The 26259-nt window shown below is 42.3% G+C and overlaps 2 protein-coding genes across 4 annotated transcripts in view; one reads left to right on the top strand and one right to left on the bottom strand.

Moving 5' to 3' along the window:
• The window catches only part of RNF10 (ring finger protein 10), a 34386-nt gene extending 26993 nt beyond the window's left edge, over positions 1-7393 (bottom strand). For all 3 annotated transcript variants that reach the window (XM_068989488.1, XM_068989489.1, XM_068989490.1), the window contains exon 1: positions 7104-7393. In XM_068989488.1, the coding sequence (XP_068845589.1) occupies positions 7104-7260 (157 nt within the window). In that variant the 5' untranslated portion in view covers positions 7261-7393. The remainder of the gene's footprint in view (positions 1-7103) is intronic.
• A 3594-nt stretch (positions 7394-10987) lies between these two features.
• Positions 10988-26176, top strand: COQ5 (coenzyme Q5, methyltransferase). Its single transcript, XM_068990006.1, has 7 exons — positions 10988-11189; positions 14100-14249; positions 16970-17191; positions 22977-23083; positions 24514-24602; positions 25177-25288; positions 25373-26176. The coding sequence occupies exons 1-7, from the start codon at positions 10988-10990 to the stop codon at positions 25472-25474; spliced, it is 984 nt and encodes a 327-aa protein (XP_068846107.1). The 3' UTR covers positions 25475-26176.
• Positions 26177-26259: the final 83 nt, after the last annotated feature.

Genomic DNA, 26259 nt, shown 5'->3' with positions numbered 1-26259 from the left:
TCATTTTTTCTCTAGCTATTGATTGTGAAAACTGATTCAGAATTTTCTTGAAAACTTTTGAAAAATACAAACGCTCAGGTACTGCTTTTTTCTCCAGAGCTCCAGATATGTTTCTGATGAGCAGTCATGTTTAAACTGGACGACATAATGATGTTTTACTTTTATCTAATTTGTTTCATTTTTCTATTTCATATTCAGTGCTCCCATTTCATTTAGTTTATGTTCTCCAATTTCTCTCTTTTTCTGATGTTTTTTCTCAAGCCTTTATCAAGTGTAGTAGAAAAGCTTTTGTATATACATATATAAATATGTATAATATATATACTTTAGAAAACTTACCAATTTTTGCCTAACTAAAAAAGTTATGACATTTTGACTCCACTTGTTTGACTTAGTATGAATAGAATGCTAGATTACTAATTAAAAAATAGATATGCAACAAAGCTTTACTATATAGCATAGGGAACTACAGTCAATATCTTGTAATAACCCATGATGGAAAATAATTTTTAAAAATAACATGTGTGTTTGTATAATTGAACCACCTTGCTGTGCACCTGAAACATTCTAAGTCATCTATACTTCAATAATTTTTTTCTTTTAATTTAACAGAAACAGAGAAAACAGAAGTTGGAGGGACAATTAATGAAATCCACTAGGCTTACCCTCAAACTTTAAGGAGGTGGTTCATTTCAACGTCAAGACGACTCCAGCATGAGCCTCAGAAACTACAAATCCTCACCCCCCATAGTTTAATCCTGTTTATGTTAAAATGTACAATTAATAGAAACATGTCTGCAAAGACAACACAGCAGGCTGTTGATGACAGTAACCTCTGGGAAACAAAACTATTCACTTTGGCCTAATACAATGGTTCTCAATCCTGACAGTTGGCAGGAATCACAGAGATGAGCTTTTAAGGGATTCTTGTGCTGAGGCCTCACCCTCTAAGATTCTGACTAAAAAAACAGTCTTACTGTTCTGTATAATAATCATTTGGATAATTTAGTAACTATAAGTACCTAGAAGAAATTATTTCTAACAAGATGACCAGCTTCTTTACAACATACTAAATAAATCCAAAGTGAAGCATATCCTCAGACAAAAGGAAATGGTAGCTGACAAACCAGAGTCCAAATTTTGAAAGCAACCACCTCACACTCAGTTTGCCAGCAACACAGAAAATAAATGAGAGGTACGCCATCCTCTTCAAACCTGACCAAACAGTCCTGTGAGATGGCAGCACTATAAACAGAGAACAGATGGTCCAAGAAACACTGCCAGGCCTAGGGTTCACTCCTGTCTGTCACTTTTTAATCCCAGCCAGGGAAAGTGACCAGAGTTTAATCTTAAATTAGAATTTAAGACCTAGACTTTTACCTACTATTGCAGTTAGCAACAGTTACTGTCAAACATGGCCCTCGGTAGTAACACCTAGAAGGTGAGGCTTCAAATCTCATACAAATTTTGCCTTGCTCTCAACCCATGGAATTAGTTCATAGTAACATTTCAAATAAACAGAGAATTCACAAGGATATAGAACTCCAGCTAACTTTACCATGAAAGTAAGTGAGGTTTTATGAAGAGGACGGGCATATACAGAAGACATATGTTCCCCAAACCTTACTATCCAAGACTATTTCAGATGACCTGGCATTTGACCCTGTTGTTTCCAAAACTTAACAAATTTAGACTGTGCAGATTTAGGTAAAGTCAGGTTCTACACTGTAAGGGCTCAAGAAAGCAAGCTGGCACTCTGAAGAAGGGCTGTTTTCATTTCTCTACTTGTTACCACACTGGGAAGGAAAGTTTCATAACGCTTACAGAACTCCTCTCTGACAGTAAAAACTGCTGCTGCTGCTGCTGCTGCTAAGTTGCTTCAGTCGTGTCTGACTCTGTGCGACCCCATAGATGGCAACCCACCAGGCTCCCCCATCCCTGGGATTCTCCAGGCAAGAGTACTGGAGTGGATTGCCGTTTCCTTCTCCAATGCATGAAAGTGAAAAGTGAGAGTGAAGTCACTCAGTCGTGTCAGACTCCTCGCGACCCCATGGACTACAGCCCACCAGGCTCCTCCACCCATGGGATTTTCCAGGCAAGAGTACTGGAGTGGGCTGCCATTGCCTTCTCCGACAGTGAAAACTGCTCACTCCTAAAACATTTCAACAACTGACCACATGAAGATTCATGATTTTAGTTGCTAAAACCAAATCTTTCATCTTATATTTACCTACAGGTATGAAGTCAGACGGACAGGGAAGCCTGGCGTGCTGCAGTCCATGGGGTCGCAAAGTCAGACACGATTGAATGACTGAACAACAACAATGAAGTCAGACATCTATAGTGAGAGGCTGGCTCTTATCTCTAGAGCCAGGCTACAGGCAGCTAAAGATTGAAGGAACAGTCAGGCCTGGGCCCCAGAGATAAAACTCAAGAGTGTTGTTTTTGAGGTGTCCTATAGGCAACTTGCCAGAATCTTCATGTGAATAACTTGGGGGTTGAACTTGGCCTCCCTTCTATGACAGGAGATAGCAATGAGGTGATCTGCTTTAGATTTTGGAAAACAGTCAAACTGAAGCTCCTAGGACAAACATATTCTCTGTTGAAAGTTTTAGATTTCAAAGTGGTTGTTCTCAGTCCTGGCTGCATAAGAGAAATCACCTGCAGAAACTTTTAAAACTATGGATGTCAGGGCCCAACCTAGATGTAAGAATCAGAAAGAACTGCTACAGAATATTCCCACATATAATTACTTAAAAAAAAAAAAAAAGGTCCTTAGGAGATTCTAATGCATACCCAGAGCTGAGAACTGCCAAAAACTACTGTCGAGACACATTCCAAACCGGACCATTAGTTAAATGGCTCAAATTCAGCACTCAAGATCCCAGAGTCAACAAGAGACTTGAAAACTTAATCGGTGTGTCTCAGCTGTTCCACATTTCCCTCCGAGAAAGGTCTCTTCAGGTAAAAGGAAGCGTATCTCAGTCTCTTCCCCATTACCAAATCACAACCCATAAAGTTTTCAGTGAAAAAAATTGGCATTATCAGCATTCCTAGTTGTAACAGGTGGCACAACCTAGAGGTCAGAATACCAGCCAGGAAGTTTCTGCTGCTGATTCATACTGTAGCCACAAGCAGACTGCTTATCCATCATCCAGAGTGGTTGACAAGCACCTCCAGAGGGGCAGCATATGGTTTACTACAGAATCCACTGATAACAAACTGACTCCAGCTGAAATTAGTCATTCTGAATGAAAGGAAGGGGGCGGGGCAGGTATCAGGAACATGCATATGCCAGTAAGTCACATGCTTGCTAAGTGTATTCAGGAATATTGCCTGGGATTTCCTAGGAACTTACTTGGACAAGCACTCTAAGCCCTGGTTTTCTTATCAGTTAAAATAGGGTTAATCCTCTCTCCTCCCTCCTCATTGGGTGTAAGGATTAAGAGAAAACTTCTGTAAAATGCCTACCATGGTGGCTGGCACACAGTTGCTACTGTCATTTGAAAGTCTTCCCTTTTTTTTTTTTGGAAAGCCTACTGTTACAGCTTGCAAACTCTTGTAACTTTCCTAAATGGTGTTTACTGAAGGTTTCGGGTCACCTCAATTTTCAAATCCATCTAAACCTCCAGGTCCATTTACAGCTCAAAGGCTTTCTTCAAGGTAGATTACTACCAGCCACCTGGCTTCTGGTACCAGAACAAGAGGAAGAGAGTCAGGACAGTGCTTCATATCGCCAGCCTCAAAATAACTGCTTCATAATACCTGACCTTCCTTTAACCTCCATGGCAGTACCATCCCCCACCCGGGAGGATGGAGCAAGAACCTGGCTCTGGGCCAGGGTCCATCGTTTGCCCATAGAGAGCCAGGTCTCTCTCTCGCCTCTTTTTGCTTTCTTTGCTCTTTCTAAACAACCTTCCCCAAACTCTAACCCACCTCTCTCCTCTGGGCCACATTACTGGGATAGTCACTGTTGAACGTTCTTAGAACTACATTCTTAACCCTACTGGAACAAAACTGTAGGAAGAGAGCCAAGAAAAGAAGTATTATGTGACTGTTTGAAGCAATTAATCAAAGCAAAGAAACTGGTATGCCAATCTGGCCAGAAAGATCAAGTAAATCCTGGTAGCCAAACTGACTTATTTCCTGTGTACATGAAGGACAAACTTTAGCCAGTCACTGGAACAAAACCTCAAGTATATTAATCATGTAACTAGGAAGCAAATAACCATTTATGACAGGCATGGTTTAGAGACTAGAAACCAAAGTTTTTTTTTTTTTTTTCTCATGGCAAGCAGGGAAAGGGAAGCAGAAAAGGGAATTAAATAGTTAAAAACTGAAAAACTTGTTCTCGTTACTTTAGTGACAGAAAGACAAGTTATGTCTTTTCACCTTTCCCTTTTCTTCCTTCAACCTAGTACTCTTAAACTCAAGAGTTCCTTTCAACAATTTCCAGCTGAATAAAGTACATCAAGTGTTAAATCAGCTTTTGAAATCCTACAGAAATCCTTTTACGGAATTATGCTGAATTTGAATCTAGTGTTTTGTTAGAGTGGCCACCTAGAAATCACTGAGTAAGAGGCTCTGAGTGGTATCTGCTGTGGTAGCACTGGTCTTCGCTGCAATGTTCTTAAGGCAGAATATGCTATGAAGAATTCTATTTAGCTACAGACCTATCCTTCCTTTTTGCTAAGGGAATATATTAATAAATAAGAGTAGTCAGAAAAGTAGGCAATAGCAATGGCAAACATTCAAGCTCTCTCACAAACACATTAAACAAAAACTAATGCTACAGGAGGACACCTGTGTATTGCATAAAACCCAGCAAAGAACTCCTTGAACTGACTTTCTACTTCCTTCCTCAGAAGCTTTCAAATAATAAACTGAATGGTGTTTTAAGAGCATTTTATAGAGTATTTTTTTGGGGGGGGCAGTTTTTTTATTTTTGGCTGTGCCACATGGCATGCAGGATCTTAGTTCCCAGACCAGGGATCAAATCCGTGCCCCTGCAATTGAAGCAGTGTCTTAACCACTGGACAGTCAGGGAAGTCTCTTTATGTATTTGTTAAAAAAAAATTCACTTTAGTCAGAATGAACCCAACAACTTATATTTACTCTGTACAAGTCTGACAAATACCTGCTTTGGTCAAACCACAACAAAATTGTTATTATCCTATTGGTTAACGACAGTTGGACTAGTCAACACAGTCACAAAGTCAGAGATCACATGAGGGAAATGCCTTACATGCCTCAGTTTTTTGTTGCTATTTTGTCTGAAAGTGAAGTCGCTCAGTCCTGTCTGACTCTTTGCGACCCCATGGACTGTAGCCTACCAGGCTCCTCTGTCCACAGGATTTTCCAGGCAAGGGTACTGGAGGGGGTTGCCATTTCCTTCTCCAATTTACTTTGTCTAGGTTCTGGCAAACTTTCACCTGCTGCCTCACTGAACAACTTCAGGCATTTATTGCAACTGACTCATGACCGTATGTTAGTGGCTTAAACAGGAGCCCCCCGAAAAATTAGTTGAGAATTCAGATAGCTATAGAACCAGAATCTTTAACATCTAGGAACAGAATGCAAAAGTAATTTATCAACTACACTGAAAAATAGGCAGACCATTCACTCTAAACCAGCTCCAACATAGGCCAAGAGGACTGGCAAATCTCTAGATTTTGGGGATCTGTGATAAACCTACACATGTGCAAAATTCCAAATGTAGTCTCCATAATACTGCCTGACGTGGCCCAAGAGTCTACACTAATCTCTGCTTAAGATATTAAAAGCATTCATTTCTTAAACAGACAACTGGTTTCTACCTGAGTTCCAAAAGCAAGCTCTACAAACCCTCAACATACCAGGTAAACAAGTTCGCTCTACCGAGTGGATTAACTCTGAACCAAACAAAGTCAGCATTACGGCTGTTTATGTGGTTTCTAAGTTAGGTCTGCAGTTTTCTTAATCTTTTTACACTTTAAACAACTGGAGTTCCACATTTTAGGGCTCCAAATGTTCCCCTCTCTGCCACACATGCCCCCTATTCCCACGGAAAAATTTTCCTATTACTGCTAATATAATCAGAAATACAAAAAAGCAGGGACAAGTGTCTCTGCCTTTGAAGTAAGGCAGAGAATATTCAACTCCAGACTCTGCCAACTCCTGGCCTCTCACCTTTTTCCTTCTTTAGATGTGAATAATTCCACCCTGATGGACAGGTTAGTGACTGGAGTATTGGAGAAAAACAATTAAAAGCCTAGTCCAGCACTTGGCACATGGTAAGCCCTCCATAAATGGTAGCTATAACGATCATGATGATCGAAATTCAGTATTGAGAGACATGGTTACAGAAATGACAAAATATTTCCCCTAAAAGGACACAACTCTAGCCTAACAGGTTGTGTCCATGCACATTTGGTGCATACCAGGCATCAGGTACTCTCCTGAGCCATCAGTTAGTTCATTTGCTGGATAATTTATTTTCTCACCATCTCCAACTTACACGTAAGAAAACTGAGACATTCACTCAAGGTCTAAACCTAAAAAGACTGAATCCAGAGCCTGTACTCTCAACTCCTACTCCATACTAAACAAAGCCATTCCAAGATGAGTCCTCTTCGTCTGAGCGGAATCTGGGGTCGTTATTCAACATGAAAATCTGAGTTTAACAAATATTTAGGCCAGCCTCCTCTGTTTATACTTGAATACTATCCAATGCTAACTTAACATTAAAGGGTGGATCAACTTGGTGGTTTTAGGAGTTGTACACTAATGCGTCAGACAAACCGGTCTTCGGGCCCGGCTGTACAGATTAGCTGGGTAACCTGACCTTTTCTGAACCTCAGTTCACTCATACGCAAAATGGGAACAGAAACAGCAACTACATCCCCGAGGTGTTTCCAACTTTAATGCAAGGATTTATGTAAACCAGGCAGTTCTCATTAAATGTTAACTGGAAGTAATGGAAACCATGGAAAAGAGACCAGAACAGTAGAAAGCGGAGCCTGTCCCTGGGTGACCCAGCAGACATCCGAGGAAAGATTCCGCACCCCCACCCCAGTATTAGGGGCAGTCGCCCCCCGCCCACCGCCTTGGGAACCCGCCCTTACCGCTCTTGGGTTTAGACTCGCCGGCCGGCCCCGCCGAGGCGGAGCGAGGCGGCTGTTGCCCTTTGCTGCTGCCCGAAGAGGCGGAGGAGCTGCTGGAGCCGCTGTTCTTGTCCATGTCGGAGGCGGTGGCGGCGGCGCTGGGAGAGCTCTGCGGCATCAACAGGGGCCTTGGCGGCGGCGGCGGTCGGAGCGGAGCGGGCGCGGCGGGGACCCAGGCTCATGGCGTTCGGGGCCGGCGGGGGTCGGCGGCGGCAGCGGTTCTCGGTCTTCATGGCGACATTTTTCCCTGTTTCCTTTCTCGGCTTCTCAAACTGGAAGGAGAAGCGGCTGGAGGGGCTGTTGAGCCCAACGGCGGCGGGGACCAAGAAGGAGGAGGAGGCCGGGGCTCGGAGGTCCGGGCCGGGCCTGGCGGGGCGGAGGCTGCGGGGGAAGGGGAGGCGAGGAGGGAGGGTGCGCGAGCCCCGCCGGCCGGCCGGACACGCTCTCCCGCCGCGGAGCAGCGGAGAGGGCTGGCTGTCTTGGTGTCGGGGACAGATGTCTCCGACACAGCTACCGACACTCGCCTCTGGGCCGAGGCCGAGCTGCTCCGGGAATGGCGACGAGTCGCCAAACAGCATCTCGAAGAACCCGGATGGACTATATATATAGTGGAGGTGTGAGAGTGAAGCATGCTGGGAGGTGTAGTTTTAGGTCTACATCCGGGTCCAGTGTTTTTTTTTCTTCTTCCTTTCTCAATGTGTGAGAGAGCTTACAGAATGATTGGACTTGCAGTCCAGGTTTTAGTCTTATTACACTAATGCACGTAATAATAATATAAACTACTAATCAGTTCAGTTCAGTCGCTCAGTCATGTCCGACTCTGCGACCCCATGGGCTTCAGCACGCCAGGCTTTCCTGTCCATCACCAACTCCCGGAGCTTGCTCAAACTCATGTCCGTCAAGTCGGTGATGCCATCCAACCATCTCACACTCTGTCGTCCCCTTCTCCTCCTGCCTTCAATCTTTTCCAACATCAGGGTCTTTTCTAATGAGTCAGCTCTTTGCATCAGGTGGCCAAAGTATTGGAGCTTCAGCTTCAGCATCAGTCCTTATAATAAAGCATCCAAACATCGGACTACCTGTGGAATTCCTTTACTGACTCATTATTTTATAGTCCTTATTCTAATATTAATATCAATTTATTTATGGCTCTTATTCAATCTCCTAATAATAATGATAATAGTGACAATAATGACAATACTTTACATTTAATATCACTTCCTCATACAATTACTTCATTTTATTGTTGTCACTTATTAATATAAATCATTAATATTTAATTTCGTCGTTAATAATAATAGTTATCCAACTCTTTGGGACTCCATGGACTGTAGCCTACCAAGCTCCTCTGTCCATGGGATTTTCCAGGCAAGGGTACTGGAGTGGGTTGCCATTCCCTTCTCTGGGGATCTTCCTAACCCAGGGATTGAAACCGGGTCTCCCTCATTGCAGGCAGACACTTTACCACCTGAGCCACCAGAGAAGCCCTAATAGCTATTACTGAGTGCTTCTTATTAGCAGACACTGCTCTGTGCAGTTTATATGAAGTATCACATCTTTCCTCACAATAACTCAAAGACAAGGCAACGGGATCACACAGCTAATAAATGATGTTCTCAACTACCTATAAGATAAGCAATTCTCCCTTTTACAGATAAGGACACTGAGACTTAGAAAATTATATAGGCATTTTAGAAATCATATGACACCCATCCATACTTTGAAACATTATAAATGATTCCTTCCAAGCATAGCAGTTTGAGATTCAAAGGATCACAGGAAAACACTGTGAAAAAGATAAATAATTCTTATAACAGTAAATAAGGTTAACCTTAGCTAGTTAGAAACCTATTATATGCCACTGTGCTGAGAACAAAGAATTCCAAAATACATTAATGGGAGAATGTGATAAGGACTATAATAAAGTTAACACAAAATGCTGTCCAGAGGAGAGGCCTGAAGGAGAGAAGTACAAAAAGTTAGGAGGAGTAAAGGAGGACTTCCCCAGAGGTGATGTTAGTTGAGCTGAGCATAGAAAGATGAGTGGAATTTCAGCAGTCATACATGAACAAATTAATAAACAGACAAAATCCTAGACATCTCCTAATTAGGCCCTTTGGGGTTTCTTTTTAATCATCATATGTTATACAAAACATTAATAAGTATATAGAAGTCAATTTCTTGAACTTAACAGTTTTAGCTGGGATAAAAGAAATTAGATACTAGTCTCATATTTTTTAACGTTTCTTAAATGCCCTCCACCAGCCCTTATCTTTCTTTTCCAGTTTTTTCCCTCACAAATCATACTGAAATGAGAGAATGGCTACATAATACATCAAATTAAGTCTAGAAAATCCTAAAAGTCCATTTTTATGTATGACCAGATTTGGAAGATACACTAAGATTCCTAGGTGATTTTTTATCTCCTTTAACAAAGGTGTGGGAACTCTGATGACCTGGGTAAATCATTTCTTTGTTCTATCACTCTTAAAAGTTAGAAAAAGAGAGAAAGCCCTGTGCAGTTCTTCCCAAATAAAGCAGTAGGTGTCCATCTGTTAGGCTACATTAAGCCAAGAAAAGATTTTCCACTTTCAAAGTAGTTTCTCAGGGGCCTTGGCACTTTCTCCTTGTGAGAAAGTTTTTCATTCTCCTATGTTTCTCATTTACAGGAAACATATATTTACAGAGAAGTAAAGCAAAAACACACAGAAATCCAAATAAAACTCACTACCTCCATCCTCTTTTCCACAAGATGGTCTACGTTACCCTTTCCATAGAAAATAATGGGAAAGTCTGAGGTTAAAGTAAAGCACTCATTCTGTGCCAGCTGGAGCTAGAAATGTAGTTTTGTAATAGTAGGAGACAGGCTGAATGGTGCTTGGTTGTAACTTACTAAATAGATGGATACCAGAAGGACTTCCCTGGTGGTCCAGTGGTTAAGAATCTAGCTTCCATTGCAGGTGGCACAGATTGGATCCCAGGTCCAGGAACTAAGATCCTGCGTGCTGCAGGGCGTAGCCAAAAAAGTAAATAAATAAAAGTAGGTTAAATACATACCAGAGCTTTCCTTCCCGTTTGTGAACTTCCTAGGTTCATTAGATGGAAAGACCAGAGAACTGTGTTTCCTATGTCTATCATTCAGAGTAATCTAGCATAAATTTCTCAAGATTATTCTGCACATCCCTTTCATACAAATTACCAGAGAATTTCGATCAAAAAGATTCCTAGAATCCATTCTCAGTATCAGTTACTGATTCAAAAGCTCCTTTTGCCCTCTTCCGCACCGGAAAAAGGGAGCTACCTGATATCTCCGGAGTTAGTACTACCGATTAGAGAGAGATTCCTTGATGGCTCAGATGGTAAAGAATCCGCCTGTAATACAGGAGACGCAAGAGACGCGGATTCGATCCGGACATGTAAGAGATGGGGGTATGATCCCTGGCTTGGGAAAATCCCCTGGAGAAGGGAATGGCTACCCAGTATTCTCGCCTAGAGAATTCCATAGACAGAGGAGCCTGGCGGACTACAGTCCGTGGGATCGCAGAGTCGAACACGACACTAACACACACTACAGATTGGCAGGATTCAGAGACCTGGCATCTGGAGTGACTGGGGGCTCTCCCTAAGGTCCGTTGATTCCTTGTGAATTCTATATTTAATTTGAAGACGGAGAGAAAGGGATTTCGCATACTCAAAGACGAAACAGCCTCAGGATCCCAGAGATCCTGCAGAGCTACTTAACATCAGGTGTCAAGACGCGTTCAGCTAATAATGTCTCCGGTCGGCCGCCGTCAGCCGTGATGCAACGCTGTGTCCTGTCTGACAGCGGTCACCCGACTGTCAAGATGGCAGCCCCCAGAAGCTGGGCTCTATGGAGCTTCTGCGGCCGTGGGTGGTCGCAGGCAGTGTCGGGCTACAGGCTCCCCGGGCTTCGTAGCTCCTCGCCCAGCGGCCCCCTGGGTGCACGGCTCTTGTCCCAAGAGAAGGAGGCAACCGAAACGCACTTTGGATTTGAGACTGTGTCGGAAGAGGAGAAGGGGGGCAAAGGTGAAAGGGGTGAGAGGGTGAATGGGGAGGATCTGACCGTCTGGTTTCTTCTGCCCAAACCAAGGGTTGATTTACTGTACTGTGAGCTCCGCTGAAGGGCTTCCCAGGTGGCGCTGGTGGTAAAGAATCCACTGGGTCGGGAAGATCCCCTGGAGGAGGGCAGGGCAACCCACTCCAGTATTATTGTCTGGAGAATTCCCGTGGGCAGAAGAGCCTGGCAGGCGGACACGACTGCTTCAAGCCACTTAGCGCGCACGCACGCGCCTCTGATGCATTAACTTGTGCAGTCCTGACCTCCAAGGAGTACCCTTAGTCTGTCTCTGCCAAACTTAGAGCCTCCTCTTTTCAAGTAATTATCACAGAACCCGATCAATTGAGCATTTATGATGTGCAGACATTATTTACAATTCTCATTTCAACTTCCTGATGGTGAGTATTTTTATTCCATCTTGCTCATGAGGAAATAGAGACAAAGGTTAAGCAAAACCTTGCCCAGTTTAACGTAGTAAGTGGTGGCACTACTATTCCAACCTAGTTCGGTCTGACTACTGAGCCCATATTGTTAATCTCTTGCTAAAGGGATATGCCGTCTTTATAGAAAGAAAGGAGGAGACTATTTTCTATTAATATGTGCCTCAGCTTCCAAATTTGCCAGGTAGGGAAGATAGTAATTTCTTTCATAGAGTTCTTGTGAAGATTACATTACTTCATACACTAAGGAATTTTGAATAACGCCTGGCACTGCATAATTGCTCAATAAGTGTTAGATATTGTTCAGCACTTTCTTGGTTTTCAGCATAAGACTTGGGAAAAGAAAAGACCTGTTTTAAAATTCCAGCTGTACCATTTGTAATGAGAAAGGTATTATGGTCACATTACAGATAGATAAGCTGAGGCTCTGAGAGGTTCCTTAACTTGGCCTGTAGTCACCCAGGAAATAAGAAAAAGAGCCTACAATTGAATTTTTTTATCCTCTTATAGGCTAGTATATTGTATTACCTTTCACCGCAACCTTACTAAATACAGAGCTCTACTATAATTCCTTGAATATCAAGTTTAAATTAACACATTTCATTGTGAATCCCCAGAAAGTTAAGACTCATTCATAACTGTGTTCTCAGCATTTGATGCACATTAGGAGCTTGATAACTGGTTGTGGGGTGAAGTAAGTGGAGCCAGGTAAAATGATAGTAAACTCCATAAGTTCATCTTCCCAAAGTTCCTGTGGCTGCAATTCCAAAATGTCTGGGGTGGCAGTCTCAACATCCCCGTGGTCATGTGTCTCCTATGATTCCATTGATGTTCTGTTCAAATTTCACCTCTAAGGTTATCCCTTTTCATTATTTTGTTGCACTTTCATTTTTGTAGTCCAGCTTCCTCTTTCAGTTATCTGGTTTGCAAAATGCCACAGAGATTCCCAGCTGAGATCAGAAGGCAACACAGCTACATGCTTTGCTGTCTGCACGTGAATAAGGGATGTATAGTGACCAACCCCCTACAACTGTGAGAGAAGTGACATAATTGGTTTCTGATCGTGATGCATATCTCTTATTTATGCATGATTTATGGACTGGAGGACTACTAGCAAGATTTGTACTTTATGCAGTTACTCACAGTTAATATACCATTGTATTGAATGATGTTGCTAGAGGACTGGTGTTATTGAACTAAACCACAATAACCGAAATTCTTACATATTAGAACCACATAAAGCAAGAAGGGCTTATACTCAGTGAGTTGAGCCTCAGTATCCCTCTAAATATCCCAGATGTTCAAAAGCAAAGAGCAAGCTTATAGGATCCCAGGGTTGAGAATAGATATTCAAGATTGAGTGGAAGGAGGAGGGCTCTATTGTCTGCTGATTCAGCAGAGGACAGTAATGTTTTGGGTCTTAGCAGCACATTTCATCTGAGGAACTCAACATATCTCCCCTTCTTTACCTGATTCAGTCCTTTTGGCAAGTAGGTAGGAGGCTCGCACTGATATTGTTATCTCATGAACAGAAATGGAGATGCAAAGAAGTTAAATGTAGCCTGTGCTTTGAAGCATCTTAGATAGTAAATTCCTTAACTCTTCAGCCAGTCCATATTCCACATTCTTCCTTGGTCCTGTGGAGTCATGAGAACCCTCTACAATTCAACTTGGCCCTGACTCACATCCTACCATTCATCTGCCCACCAAGTTGAACCTGAGGTTTTTCTCAGTGACACAGGCAGAGATGAGCTGAGGTCTTCCCATCCATTTTTCATGTCTTTCTAATGGATTTTGTTGTCTTTAATGATGATACTTTTAGAAAAACTCCAATCCCTCCACCCCTTCCTCTAAGAAATGGAAATCAGGGAATTCCCTGGCGGTCCAGTGGTTAGGACTCGGCTTGATTCTCATCCTTGGTTAGGGAACTAAGATCCCGCAAGCCATGTAGTGTGGCCAAAAAAGAAAGTGATTTACTACTAAGTATGTGCATGGCATTACTGCAAGGTAATGGTCCTGTGTGAAGCTAAGATAGAAAAGAGGTTGACTTATTTCTTACTTGAAGCAATTTAAGCCTTTTTAAATTCTTTATTTATTTGGATACCCTGGGTCTTAGTTGCGGCAGGCAGGATCTTCCGTCTTCCTTGTAGTATGCAAACTCTTAGTTGTGGCATGTGGGATGTAGTTCCCCAATCATGGATCAAACAAGGGTGCCCTGCATTGGGAGTGTGGAGTCCTAGCCACTAGACCACCAGGGAAGTCCCTAGTTAAGCCTTTTTTTAAAAGCAGTAACGTGCAGATTTGGGCATCAAGCATTATGTCTTGGCTCCACCTTGCAGATAGTTAATTTTATGGGGGGAATGGGGAACTTTCTTACATTTAGGACTTTTCCAGGTTAATATTAGTAGCCCAGTCATGTTGTATTTCTCTCATGTCAAGTCTATCAGGTGTTTGAAAGTGTGGCCAAGAAGTATGATGTGATGAATGATATGATGAGTCTTGGTATCCATCGTGTTTGGAAGGATTTGCTGCTCTGGAAGATGCGCCCGTTTCCTGGCACCCAGCTGTTGGATGTTGCTGGAGGCACAGGTAATGTCCAGTTTGTCCTTGGGTAACACTGAGCTCCTTTTATAAAAACTAGTTTCTCTTGTTGTAATGAGCTAGCTCATCTTCCATAAGGCTGAACATGGTGATTGAAAATCAATACACTTCTCAGAAAGATTTACTTTTTTCTTTTTTCAGTTTTATTTATTTAGGTTGTGCTGGGTCTTCCCTGAAGCTCAGGCTTTTCTTTAATTGTAGCGAGCAGGGGCTACTCTCTAGTTATGGGCATGGACTTCTCACTGTGGTGGCTTCTCTTGTTGCAGAGCACAAGCTCCAGGGTGCACAGACTTCAGTAGTTATAGCACGTGGGCTCAGCAGTTGCGGCTCCCTGGCTCTACAGCGTGGGCTCAATAGTTGTGGCTTAGTTGCTCCACAGCATGTGGGATCTTCCAGGATCAGGGAGTGAACTCTTGTCTGCTGGCAGGTGGATTCTTTACCACTAAGCCACCAGGAAGCCCTACTGAATGCCAATCAAAAACACAGAATATCAACTTTGTGCCTGTCATTCTTCTAAAATTCAGAAGATTACAAAGTAAACTGACCAGTTTTTTTCCTCCAGTGTCCTTTCTAAACAACTGTTTTTGCTTTCTGTTTAACCTTTAGCCCACTTGCCCTCTTTCTTTGCTGAGGAAGGGAGGGGCTTTTATCATCTAAGTTTTCAAGGCAGCCTTTTCTGCCTAATCTACTATCATATCAGATATCAAAAGCTCTTTTATTGGGAAAAAAAGCCTCTTTTTATGCATGGTCCTTTGTTTCTTGGTGCACACTAGGCATTTGGAGAGAAAAATGTCATATAATATAATAATCTATACTAATAGAATAATGTATAATAATAAACTGCAATGGAATAATGTTCATGTTTATGTTTGGCTTTGCTGGTGTGATCCTCTTCCTAAAAGGAAGCACAGAGGGCAGTGAGGTAGAGGACATTAGCAGAATCTATCAAAATCTAAAATGCTTTTTAGTCTAGGGCCCCACAATTCCAATTCTGGACATTTAATCTGAAAAAAGAAAACAAACTTGCACAGAGATATAGCTACAGAAAAGTTTCAGTCAGAGCTGCCACCATCTCCAGTGCACCCCAGTCAGTAACATTACCACATGCCAACAACTGCGCATTTAGAAAATGCAATTAAAAAGTAAGCCAATATATTTAAAAAGACATTTAAAACATACAGTAACAAATATGCCCACACTGCATAATTTTTAGTAACAGTGAAAAGTTGGAAGTAACCTATTTCCACCTCAGCGAAGAAATGACTTTAAGATACATCAATACTATAAAATATTAATATTAGGTAGCTATTTAAAAGAATGAGAAAAGCCTATGAATACTGATAGAACAGTATCAAGGACATAGTAAATGGGAAAAAAAAGAAAAGTTATATACACTGGATATAATATAACCTTCATTTATGTTTTTAAGTTGTTTCATGTGAGTACATATAATTATATTTAAATTTATAGGCAAGTGACTGAAGAATACCTAATTGGATGGAGAAAATGGAAAACCTAAGGCTGTATTTCTTACAAACAGTGTAAGAAGAAGACAAAGACAAGGAAACAGCATTATAGAAAGGGAAAAATCCTGAAAGCACTGGCTTTGCCTAAACAATATTTACGACGTGGTCGCAATAATGGAAACCCTTGATTTTCTGCTTTTAAACTCAAACCATCAACAAAGCACAGAAAACTTAGAGCTATAGAACAAATACAATGTTATCAGGCTTGACAGAACATATACACACACACATACATATATATATATATATATACACACACACACATATATATATAATGGAAGGTTGAAAGGAATCAAAAGATACTATCTATAGTTGATGGAATAATAAAACAAGGTGAGAGGGATAAACTTGGAATGGGATTAACAGATATATTCCTCTACATATAAAATAAGCAACAAGGACCTTCTATATAGCACACAGAACTATAGTCTATATCTTGTCATAAGCCATAATGGAAAAGACTCGGAAGATGAAAATATACGTGTAATTGAGTCATCTTGCTATATACCTGAAACATTGTAAATCAACTGTACTCCTAATTAAAAAATTAAAATTAAAAAAAGAAAATCTAGATTAGTTTATTACTCTAGGTTACACAGCTATCTGTGAGGAACTATTAAACGTGATATAAATATATTGGGAGGACAGAGGCACGCAGAGATGGGGGCAGGATAGCTCTATTAATTTTTTGAGGAAAGAAATAGCTGTAACCAACAGAAGAAACCGCTAAAGGGATTGGGAAAGATGGTCTGTGGGGAACTGAGCTGGTTGTGGGAAGTGGTGGGGCAGTGCGTTGTTGTTGCTTGTGAGTGTACCTTCATGTTACCGTCACAAAAATTATTAGAAAAAGACTAGGAAGCAGTACACTCAGCTCTCCCCACTTGTTATGTCTGGAGAGTGTGGATATGGCAACTTTCATGTTTTAGTCTATATATTTAAGGATTGAGCCTTTTAGAGTAAGAATGTGTCCATGCATTACATATGCAGTTTTTAAAGGTTTTTTATTTAAAGAATCTTAGCAGTTAAAAAATTACTGTTAAAAAAAAATGAACTACTGCAATGAGTACAGCCTTTCAGTTTTCATACACTCCTCAGCCCCTGTGCCTTTGCTGCTCCTGTTGGGTCTAAGAAATGCTGCAGTTGTGTTTATGTTTGATCTTTCCTCCTGTTGGCTTCCCACAGGTGACATTGCATTCCGGTTCCTTAATTATGTTCAGGCGCAGCATCAGAGAAAGCAGAAGAGGCAGTTAAGGGCCCAACAAAATTTATCCTGGGAAGAAATTGCCAGAAAGTACCAGAATGAAGAGGATTCCTTGGGTGGTTCTCGTGTCATGGTCTGTGACATCAACAAGGAGATGCTAAAGATTGGAAAACAGAAAGCCCATGCTCAAGGATACAAAGCTGGTAAGTCCTGCAGAAAGTGGACCTGGAGGAGATGTTTGTAAGATGGAACGTGTACAATGCTGAAGTGCTTTCTCTTCCAGATTTCAAAAACTTATAGATACATAGGAGTGGGAGATAATTTGTCGGGCCCAGCATGTGTACTATTGCATATGTTATTTCAGCAACCAGTTATCAGCCTCAAGTCACAGGGGAGACAACCCAGACCCAAAGAGGTTAAGTATCTTATTCAAGTCACACAGTTTAAATGGCAGAGCCGAAATGTGGACTGACTCTTTGGGTCTCAGCTCTTGGACCCTGAGACAGAAGTTTGGTTTTCAATTCCCAGCAGCTCTCTGATGACCCCAATTCTTGAGCCATTTCATCCCCCTCCCAAAACTAAGCTCTGCCTCAGCTTTCCAACCTGGCGGCACCCAGCCAATGACCAAGGATCCATGGGGCTCCCGGGCCTGAACATATGCCACGTGGGGCTCTCTTCACAGGCAGTCTTTGTTCCAGAACCCCCTGTTGGGTTGGCTGGGGCTTTCTCAGGTCTGCATCAAGGTCTCATGGCTCTTCCCACACATCCTTGCTTCCTCTTCTTTTTATTTTTATTCTGGATGTCTCCCCTCACCCCCAACCACCACCCCCCCACCTCCCAGAAAATGAAACTGCCCTCCTACCTCTATTTCAGCATGGATTTCTCAGAGGGCGCAGCTGATGCAGTTGAAGAATCACCTGTAAATGGTACTCTTCAAACTTCCCTCGCACAGTCTGCTGTTCAGCCAAGGGGAAAGTGACTGGGTATCTCCAGGCAGCTGCTGCAGCTCCCAAATGGACAGTTTCTGCTCTAGCTTAAAGATACACGTTTTACATTTGGCTTTCTCTTTCAATATTTTGAAATACTTTTGCCCCAGTATTTTGCCTCAGTAGATGTACTGATCTGGCAGCTGCAGCATGTTTACCCAGCTTTTCAGAGCCACGGTACTGCCCTCTTCCACACTGGTCGAGCACTGCAGGCAGCCCCGGTGAGAGGCAGTGGCACCCAACAAAAAACGCACGTCCCTCGGGTCAACATCAGCACTTCTCTCCTCCCCCACCACCTCCCTACCACGAGTGTCTACGGTTATTTTAGCTTAATTCTTCCTCCTCCTACTTCCACCCCCAGAACGAGCTGCCTAGATGAACTGCAGCCCACTTGGCCCCCCAGATGAAGGGCTCTTTTGTTAGCCATCAACACTGATTAGAAGGCCAACAGTCACTAGTGTTTTTAGACAAAGGCACTGTGTTCTTCATCCTACTGAGAAACGTGTTTCCCTTCTCTCTGGTGCCCAGCTACGAAGAGTGGAGAACAAAGATGGGAATGATGGGTAACGTTCCACTTCTAGAATCATCTCTGCCATAGCATAGCTTGCCTTTCAGGCTCTCCTAACAGCCGAGATAGATCCACCTGTGTAGGAATCATTAGGTGCTGCAGAGTTTGGCTTTATTTTTCCTCCTTGCTTTGAAAGTGAAATGAAAGTCGCTCAGTCATGTCCAACTCTTTGCGACCCCATGGAGTCCTTGGAATTCTCCAGGCCAGAATACTGGAGTGGGTAGCCTTTCCCTTCTCCAGGGGATCTTCCCAACCCAGGAATTGAACCAGGCTCTGCTGCACTGCAGGCAAATTCTTTACCAGCTGAGTTACCAGGTACCAGTCTCCAATAATAATGCCTTTACAACACATATCATGCCAAAATAAAGTTGAAACAAAGTAGAAGGATCCTAGAAATGATTTAATAATTATAAAAGTTAATGTATAAAGGCATTTTTGTGCGTAGCACTATTATGTGTTTTATTTACATGTAGCACTTCCTCCCAAAGTAGAAGCTTGGAGGGCAGAACCCTTAAAAAGATTTGATGGGTTATAAAAGTGATATATTTGGGAAAATTTGGGATGTTAGAAATCAAACATTTGAAAAATTACATTATGAAGAGGTTAATATTAACCATAGTTCCAGCATCCAGAAATGACCCTCAGTATTTTAGTATATTTGCTCCCTAGCTTTTTCCTAATCATTTCCTCTTTATAATATTGGCAACATCTTGGAGATACAATTTAGTATTCTGCTTTGTTTAATTCAGTGTTGTATCATGCTGAATTAAACAAATTTTTCCATATTATTAAAAATTTCTTGGGACTGCCCTGGTAGTCCAGGGTTAACACACTGCCTTCCAATGCAGGAGGTAGGAGTTCGATCCATGGTCAGGGAGCTAAGATTCCCTCATACCCCTCACAGTCAAAAAAACCAAAGCATAAAACAGGACCAATATTGTAACCAAATTCAATAAAGACTTTAGAAATGGTCCACATTTAAAAAAAAAGTCTTAAAAAGAAAAATTCCTGGGAATTCCAGTGGTCCAGTGGTTAGGACTCTACATTCTCACTGCAGAGGGCCTGTAGAAGCTAATGTATGTAAAGTGATTACATAGACCTCGTCATCGTCATCGTGGGCTTAGTAAGCAGTAGCTTTGATGATAATGTTGTTAATGTCTTCCGCCGAAAAATCAAATGGCTATGTTAAAGGGCATGCTCGTTGCTGAGGCTCTTGTTAAATACTGTTAGTGTGCCTCATAGGAAGGTTATTTACATTTACCTTCCTCTATGAAGCCTCCTATGAAGTCTGAGGAGGCCTTACAAATAGCTGTGAAAAGAAGAGAAGCGAAAAGCAAAGGAGAAAAGGAAAGATATAACCATCTGAATGCAGAGTTCCAAAGAATAGCAAGAAGAGATAAGAAAGCCTTCCTCAGCGATCAATGCAAAGAAATAGAGGAAAACAACAGAATGGGAAAGACTAGAGATCTCTTCAAGAAAATTAGAGACACCAAGGGAACATTTCATGCAAAGATGGGCACAATAAAGGACAGAAATGGTATGGACCTAACAGAAGCAGAAGATATTAAGAAGAGGTGGCAAGAATACACAGAATTGTACAAAAAAGATCTTCATGACCCAGATAATCACGGTAGTGGGATCACTCACCTAGAGCCAGACATCCTGGAATATGAAGTCAAGTGGGCCTTAGGAAGCATCACTATGAACAAAGCTAATGGAGGTGATGGAATTCCAGTTGAGCTATTTCAAATCCTAAAAGATGATGCTGTGAAAGGGCTGCACTCAATATGCCAGCAAATTTGGAAAACTCAGCAGTGGCCACAGGACTGGAAAAGGTCAGTTTTCATTCCAATCCCAAAGAAAGGTAATGCCAAAGAATGCTCAGACTACCGCACAATTGTACTCATCTCGCACGCTAGTAAAGTAATGCTCAAAATTCTCCAAGCCAGGCTTCAGCAATACGTGAACCATGAACTTCCAGATGTTCAAGCTGGTTTCAGAAAAGGCAGAGGAACCAGAGATCAAATTGCCAATATCCACGGGATCATTGAAAAAGCAAGAGAGTTCCAGAAAAACATCTATTTCTTCTTTATTGACTATGCCAAAGCCTTTGACTGTGTGGATCACAATAAACTGTGGAAAATTCTGAAAGAGATGGGAATACCAGACCACCTGACCTGCCTCTTGAGAAACCTATATGCAGGTCAGGAAGCAACAGTTAGAACTGGACATGGAATAACAGACTGGTTCCAAATAGGAAAAGGAATACATCAAGGTTGTATATTGTCACCCTGCCTATTTAACTTATATGCAGAGTACATCATGAGAAATGCTGGGCTGAAAGAAGCACAAGCTGGAATCAAGATTGCCGGGAGAAATATCAATAACCTCAGATATGCAGATAACACCACCCTTATGGCAGAAAGTGAAGAGGAACTAAAAAGCCTCTTGATGAGAGTGAAAATGTTGGCTTAAAGCTCAACATTCAGAAAACTAGGATCATGGCATCTGGTCCCATCACTTCATGGGAAATAGATGGGAAAACAGTGGAAACAGTGTCAAACTTTATTTCAGGGGGCTCCAAAATCACTGCAAATGGTGATTGCAGCCATGAAATTAAAAGACGCTTACTCCTTGGAAGGAAAGTTATGACCAACCTAGATAGCATATTCAAAAGCAGAGACATTACTTTGCAAACAAAGGTCCATCTAGTCAAGGCTATGGTTTTTCCTGTGGTCATGTATGGATGTGAGAGTTGGACTGTGAAGAAGGCTGAGCGCCGAAGAATTGATGTTTTTGAAATGTGGTGTTGGAGAAGATTCTTGAGAGCCCCTTGGACTGCAAGAAGATCCAACCAGTCCATCCTAAAGGAGATCAGTCCTGGGTATTCATTGGAAAGATTGATGCTGAAGCTGAAACTCCAGTACTTTGGCCACCTCATGCGAAGAGTTGACTCATTGGAAAAGACCCTGATGCTGGGAGGCATTGGGAGCAGGAGGAGAAGGGGATGACAGAGGATGAGATGGCTGGATGGCATCACCAACTCGATGGACATGAGTTTGGGTAAACTCCGGGAGTTGGTGATGGACAGGGAGGCCTGGTGCTGCAATTCGTGGGGTCGCAAAGAGTCGGACACAACTGAGCAACTGAACTGAACTGAACTGATGTAGCCTCCCTACTGAATCATACTTCGTGTCTGATTCACTGCATGTCAAAAAATATTGAAGCTGAATCAGGATTCTCAGGGGATATAGCCACCCTGATAGGCAGCTCCCTTGGGTGTTTTCGAATTCATGACCAGACTTGGGGTCAAGACTCTTTGCTTCTCTGTGAGTCCAGTAGAACCAATATAACTATGCTAAATTATGTACTTAGAATAAATTCTAATGACTATCTGAAGTAGGTACTATTATTGACTCCACTTTACGCATGAGGAAACTGAGGCAACGTAGTTTATCCAGAATCATATAGCCAGGGGCCTCCCTGGTGGCTCAGTGGTAAAGAATCTGCCTACCACTGTAGAAGACACGGGTTTGATCCTGGGTATGGGAAGATCCCACAGGCCACGAAGCAGCTAAGCCCACACTCCATAACTGCTGAGCCTGTGCTCTAAAGCCCAGGAGCTGCAGCCACTGAAACCATGCACTGCAACTACTGAAGCCCAGGAGCCTGGAGTTTGCGCTCCGCAACAAGAGAAGCCACCACAGTGCAAAGCCCGGGCACCACAACTAGAGAGTAGCCCCTGCTCTCTGAAACCAGAGAAAAGCCCTCACAGCAACGAAGACCCAGCACAGCCAAAAATAGAAAATAACTCTATTCAAAAGCTTGATTTAAAAAAAAAGGTCATATAGCTAATAATTGGGGAAGCTGGCATTAGAACCCAGGCAACTCCAGGACCTGGGCTCGTAACCACAGTGCTTTACATCTAGTTGGATAAAAATTGCTTAAGAGTAAGGCATAACTAAGTAACCAGTGTCTACTCTGAGAACATTGGGGGAAACTTTCTTCTAAACTTCAAGGACACCAGAAACTTCAAGTTCTCAGGACTGAAGGACACGCTGAAGACGGTGGCCAGGAATCCACTGGAGAAGGCAGGTGTGTGTTTTCTGACACCGCTTCAGATACCGCATGTGTGATGTTCCCCCAGCACCATACAGTTCTCCAATTCTCCAGCGCCAGCCAGCTGTCCAACAGTTCAATTCAGTTCTAACACTAATTACCAGAGTTAGATTCCACGGGTTTAAGGGCTTATTGCCACAAGACGGCCCCCAGTTCACAAGACAGCCACAAACAGGGTGTTCAAGGTACCCATACTTCTGTCCAGCTGACTACAAATTCAGGGGTTCCCACAACCCCCTTCCCAGGTTTGACAGTTCCCTGGGTGCAGAGGAGACAGCAGTCCAGGCTGAAGCCAGAACTGCTTTTCTCTTTCAGGACTTGCCTGGATACTGGGAGATGCGGAAGAACTGCCCTTTGATGATGACAAGTTTGATGTTTACACAATTGCCTTTGGGATCCGGAACGTCACACACATTGATCAGGTAACCAATGGCCGCATCTGCTGGTGTGACCCAGGATATTAGCTCTCTAGGGGTGTCTCCACAGTGAATGAGGAAAGGGAGAGATTCTTCTCCGAGCCGAGCTCCTGAGTTGAATGTTTCAGGCCGAGAGGTCTTAATCCTTTAAATTGCCAATTTTCCTGCTCACAACATTAAAAAAAACAAAACCACAGAGCAGATCCCCATAGACGCCTTTGTTGTTTGAGTTGGTATTCATATCTTCGAGCCTGTCAGTCTTGCTCTCTCATGTCATCTGCTTCTTCCCTCCCCATGAAGCCTCCTGACTCAGAGTTTGCAGATCAGAGCAATTCCCAAGGCTGACACAGGAAAAGGCACTCAGCCCCTATTTTGGCAGAAGGTGGCTAGATTCATGGATCCTCTGTTGGAAGAAGGGAATGTTCAGCCCTTAATTTGATGCAGCTCTTCTTTTATTTCTACTTGAACATTCTGTCCAAACATTTGAAGATGACAGGCGAGGCCCTGAGTTTCATTTCTGTAACGTGGACTCCAGTTGCCTGGTTGCCTGCTTTGGGTGGGATGTTGTTTATGGTGTATTTTAATTTCATTTTATTCCTGTGTCTATAGCCAGTTTATTATTCTTTTTAAATTAAAAATAAATTTTAATAAATTCAAAGCTCAAGCAGCACAAAAGGGATATATCACTAAAAAATCTTCATCCTTGTGTGCTCACCATTCAGTGCCTCCTCCCTCTGTGGCCACATTTCTTAGTGGCATATCTTTGCAAAGATGTCTTGGGCATATTAAGCATGTTCATTTCCTTTCTTTTTTTAATAAAAATGTTAGCATATGAAACATTTTGCCCATTGCTTTTTTTCCCTTAAAAATATACCTGCAAAAAAAAAAAAAAAAATATATATATATATATATATATCTGCAGACTTTTCCATGTCAGCACATAAAGAACCCTGGCTCTTCCTTTTTTAAATAGCTGCATAGATTCCATTTGTATATATATTCCCTAATATAACCAGTTTCTCATTGATGATTAAGATGCTCTGCTCTTATGCTGTTCAAATCGTGCTGTAATGAGTAACCCCACGTCATTTCCACAGTAGAAGCATTTCTGTAAAATAGACTCTTTGAAGGAAAATTGCTGGATCAAAGAGGGATAGCCATCATGATTTTGAGAAGTAATTCAAAAATTTCCCTGCCCCAATATGACTCAGCTTAGATTACTCCAGGTAACCTTCTCTAGTCATGGGCAGTGGAATGGCTAAAAGATTTAGGAGACTGTGGGTTTGTTCTGCTGTTACAGTTTCCCAACTGAGATTGAACATGGGATCTGTGGGAAACACGCTTTATAATGCCCACAGAAGCTAGTGCCGCCTCAGCCTTCCAGAGATGAGTGAGGGTTGCTGAGGGGTGTGTCCTATTGTTCTTGTCTTGCTCAGGCACTACAGGAAGCCCACCGGGTCCTGAAACCAGGAGGAAGATTTCTCTGTCTGGAGTTCAGCCAAGTAAACAACCCCCTCCTATCCAGGTTGGTATTGTTAACAGGGCTTGATTTTCACCATCCAGCCAAGGGTTTCCCATCCCCAAATGGATAGAAAATAGCCAGTAGCTTTAAGCAGGAACCTCAGAGTCCCTGAGTCCCTGGTGAGGGACAGTGCCACCTCTGTGGTCAGCCAGTTCTGAATGAAAACACCTAGACCAGAAGAGTCTCAAACCACTAACCAGAGACTCAAGTGGCCTGCATATATATTTTGTTTGGCTCATGGTTATTTTAGAAAATTGACTGAGATGTCTATATTTTAAAATTGAGAAATTTTACATAAAAATTTGGATTTCCAACTTGACTTGAGAAATCAGAAATATGGCAACCCTGGTTAAGCCCATATTCCCACATGGCAGTAATCAGAGCTGGGTAGTAACTGCCCCTTCCCCACTTTTCTGGACCTTCCTAATTGTGCCTGTCACCACACCCTCAACTGGGTCACTTATTTCAGGTACTTGCTTGACCCCTATAGGCATTTTTGAGTTTATAATCCCAGGCTTAGACCTTCTTGCTTATTAACAGTCACGTTCTAATCTTAATCTTTTGCCTTTTTGTGTAGGCTCTATGATGTATATAGCTTCCAGGTCATTCCTGTCCTGGGAGAAGTCATTGCAGGAGATTGGAAGTCCTACCAATACCTTGTAGAGAGTATCCGACAGTTCCCATCTCAGGTACAAAAAAAGCTGTAGCTTACAACCCAAGGCCCCACAGTTGAAATCCAGGCAATTTCTGCTGTATCTTTCTTTGTGTTTTAGGAGGAATTCAAGGAGATGATAGAAGATGCAGGTTTTCAGAAGGTGACTTATGAAAATCTCACGTCAGGCATTGTAGCCATTCACTCTGGTTTCAAACTGTAACTCCTTTAAGATTCTGAAGCATGAACGAGTCACATCCTGTCAGAAGTCTGGAGCTGGAGGATAATCCAGTTAGTGTGACCAGCAGCAGGACATCTCTGCTTGAGGTTGTATGCCTTGGACCCATATTCTGACGTGACCAATCTCAAAGTGAAAGAACCAAGTTCCTGTCACTTGACTGCAGCTTTCCTTAGGGGCTACTTCAGGCCTTCTCCCAGAGTTATTTGTCTGTATTTTTGCTTAAGTCCTATATTTTCTTGGCTGTGCAGTATGTGGTTAAGGTAAAACCAGCACTAAAACTCAATTTTGAAGTGTATTTGTAGCTTCTCTGCCAGTGCTGCCTTCCAGAGGGATAATGAATCATTTGAATCCAATGATGATTTGAACCAGAAAACTTGCTAGCTATACCCAAGTTCACCTTTCAGCCTAGGACTAAGTCTGGGGCCAAAAGCCAAGGCCCAAAGTATAGGGCTAAGGATCACAACTAAAACTGTGCAACTGAAACACTAAGTGAGTTTACAATTTTCATGGATTTTGTCAGTTTCTCCTTGAGGGAGGTGAAAGAAATACACTTTCTTCATCATTCATTCAGTACTCTTCCACCAAAATCCTGTATTGGGTCCTCGGTTCCAGTCATGAAGAAAACAACTTGATAAATCCTTGTTGAAAGAATAAATGTACCAGCAGACTTCTGTTTTCACATCTATAACATTGAGAGCTTGTCAGAATACATTTGAAGAAAGGATCTTATAGCTGAAACAAAAAGTTTGGTAACTATCTAGCCAAGC

The sequence above is a fragment of the Capricornis sumatraensis genome, chromosome 17 (assembly GCF_032405125.1).
Source record: "Capricornis sumatraensis isolate serow.1 chromosome 17, serow.2, whole genome shotgun sequence".
In the NCBI taxonomy this organism is placed as follows: Eukaryota; Metazoa; Chordata; class Mammalia; order Artiodactyla; family Bovidae; genus Capricornis; species Capricornis sumatraensis.
The sequence above is the reverse complement of the archived record's forward strand: the minus strand, read 5'-3'. Positions and strand labels throughout refer to the sequence as shown.

Excerpts from the sequence above, each read along its gene's own strand:
- COQ5 (XM_068990006.1), top strand. The coding sequence starts at position 10,988 with ATGGCAGCCCCCAGAAGCTGGGCTCTATGGAGCTTCTGCGGCCGTGGG. Across the intron at positions 11,190-14,099 it reads AGAGGAGAAGGGGGGCAAAG|TCTATCAGGTGTTTGAAAGT; the intron begins GTGAAAGGGGTG and ends TCTCATGTCAAG. Across the intron at positions 25,289-25,372 it reads TCCGACAGTTCCCATCTCAG|GAGGAATTCAAGGAGATGAT; the intron begins GTACAAAAAAAG and ends TTTGTGTTTTAG.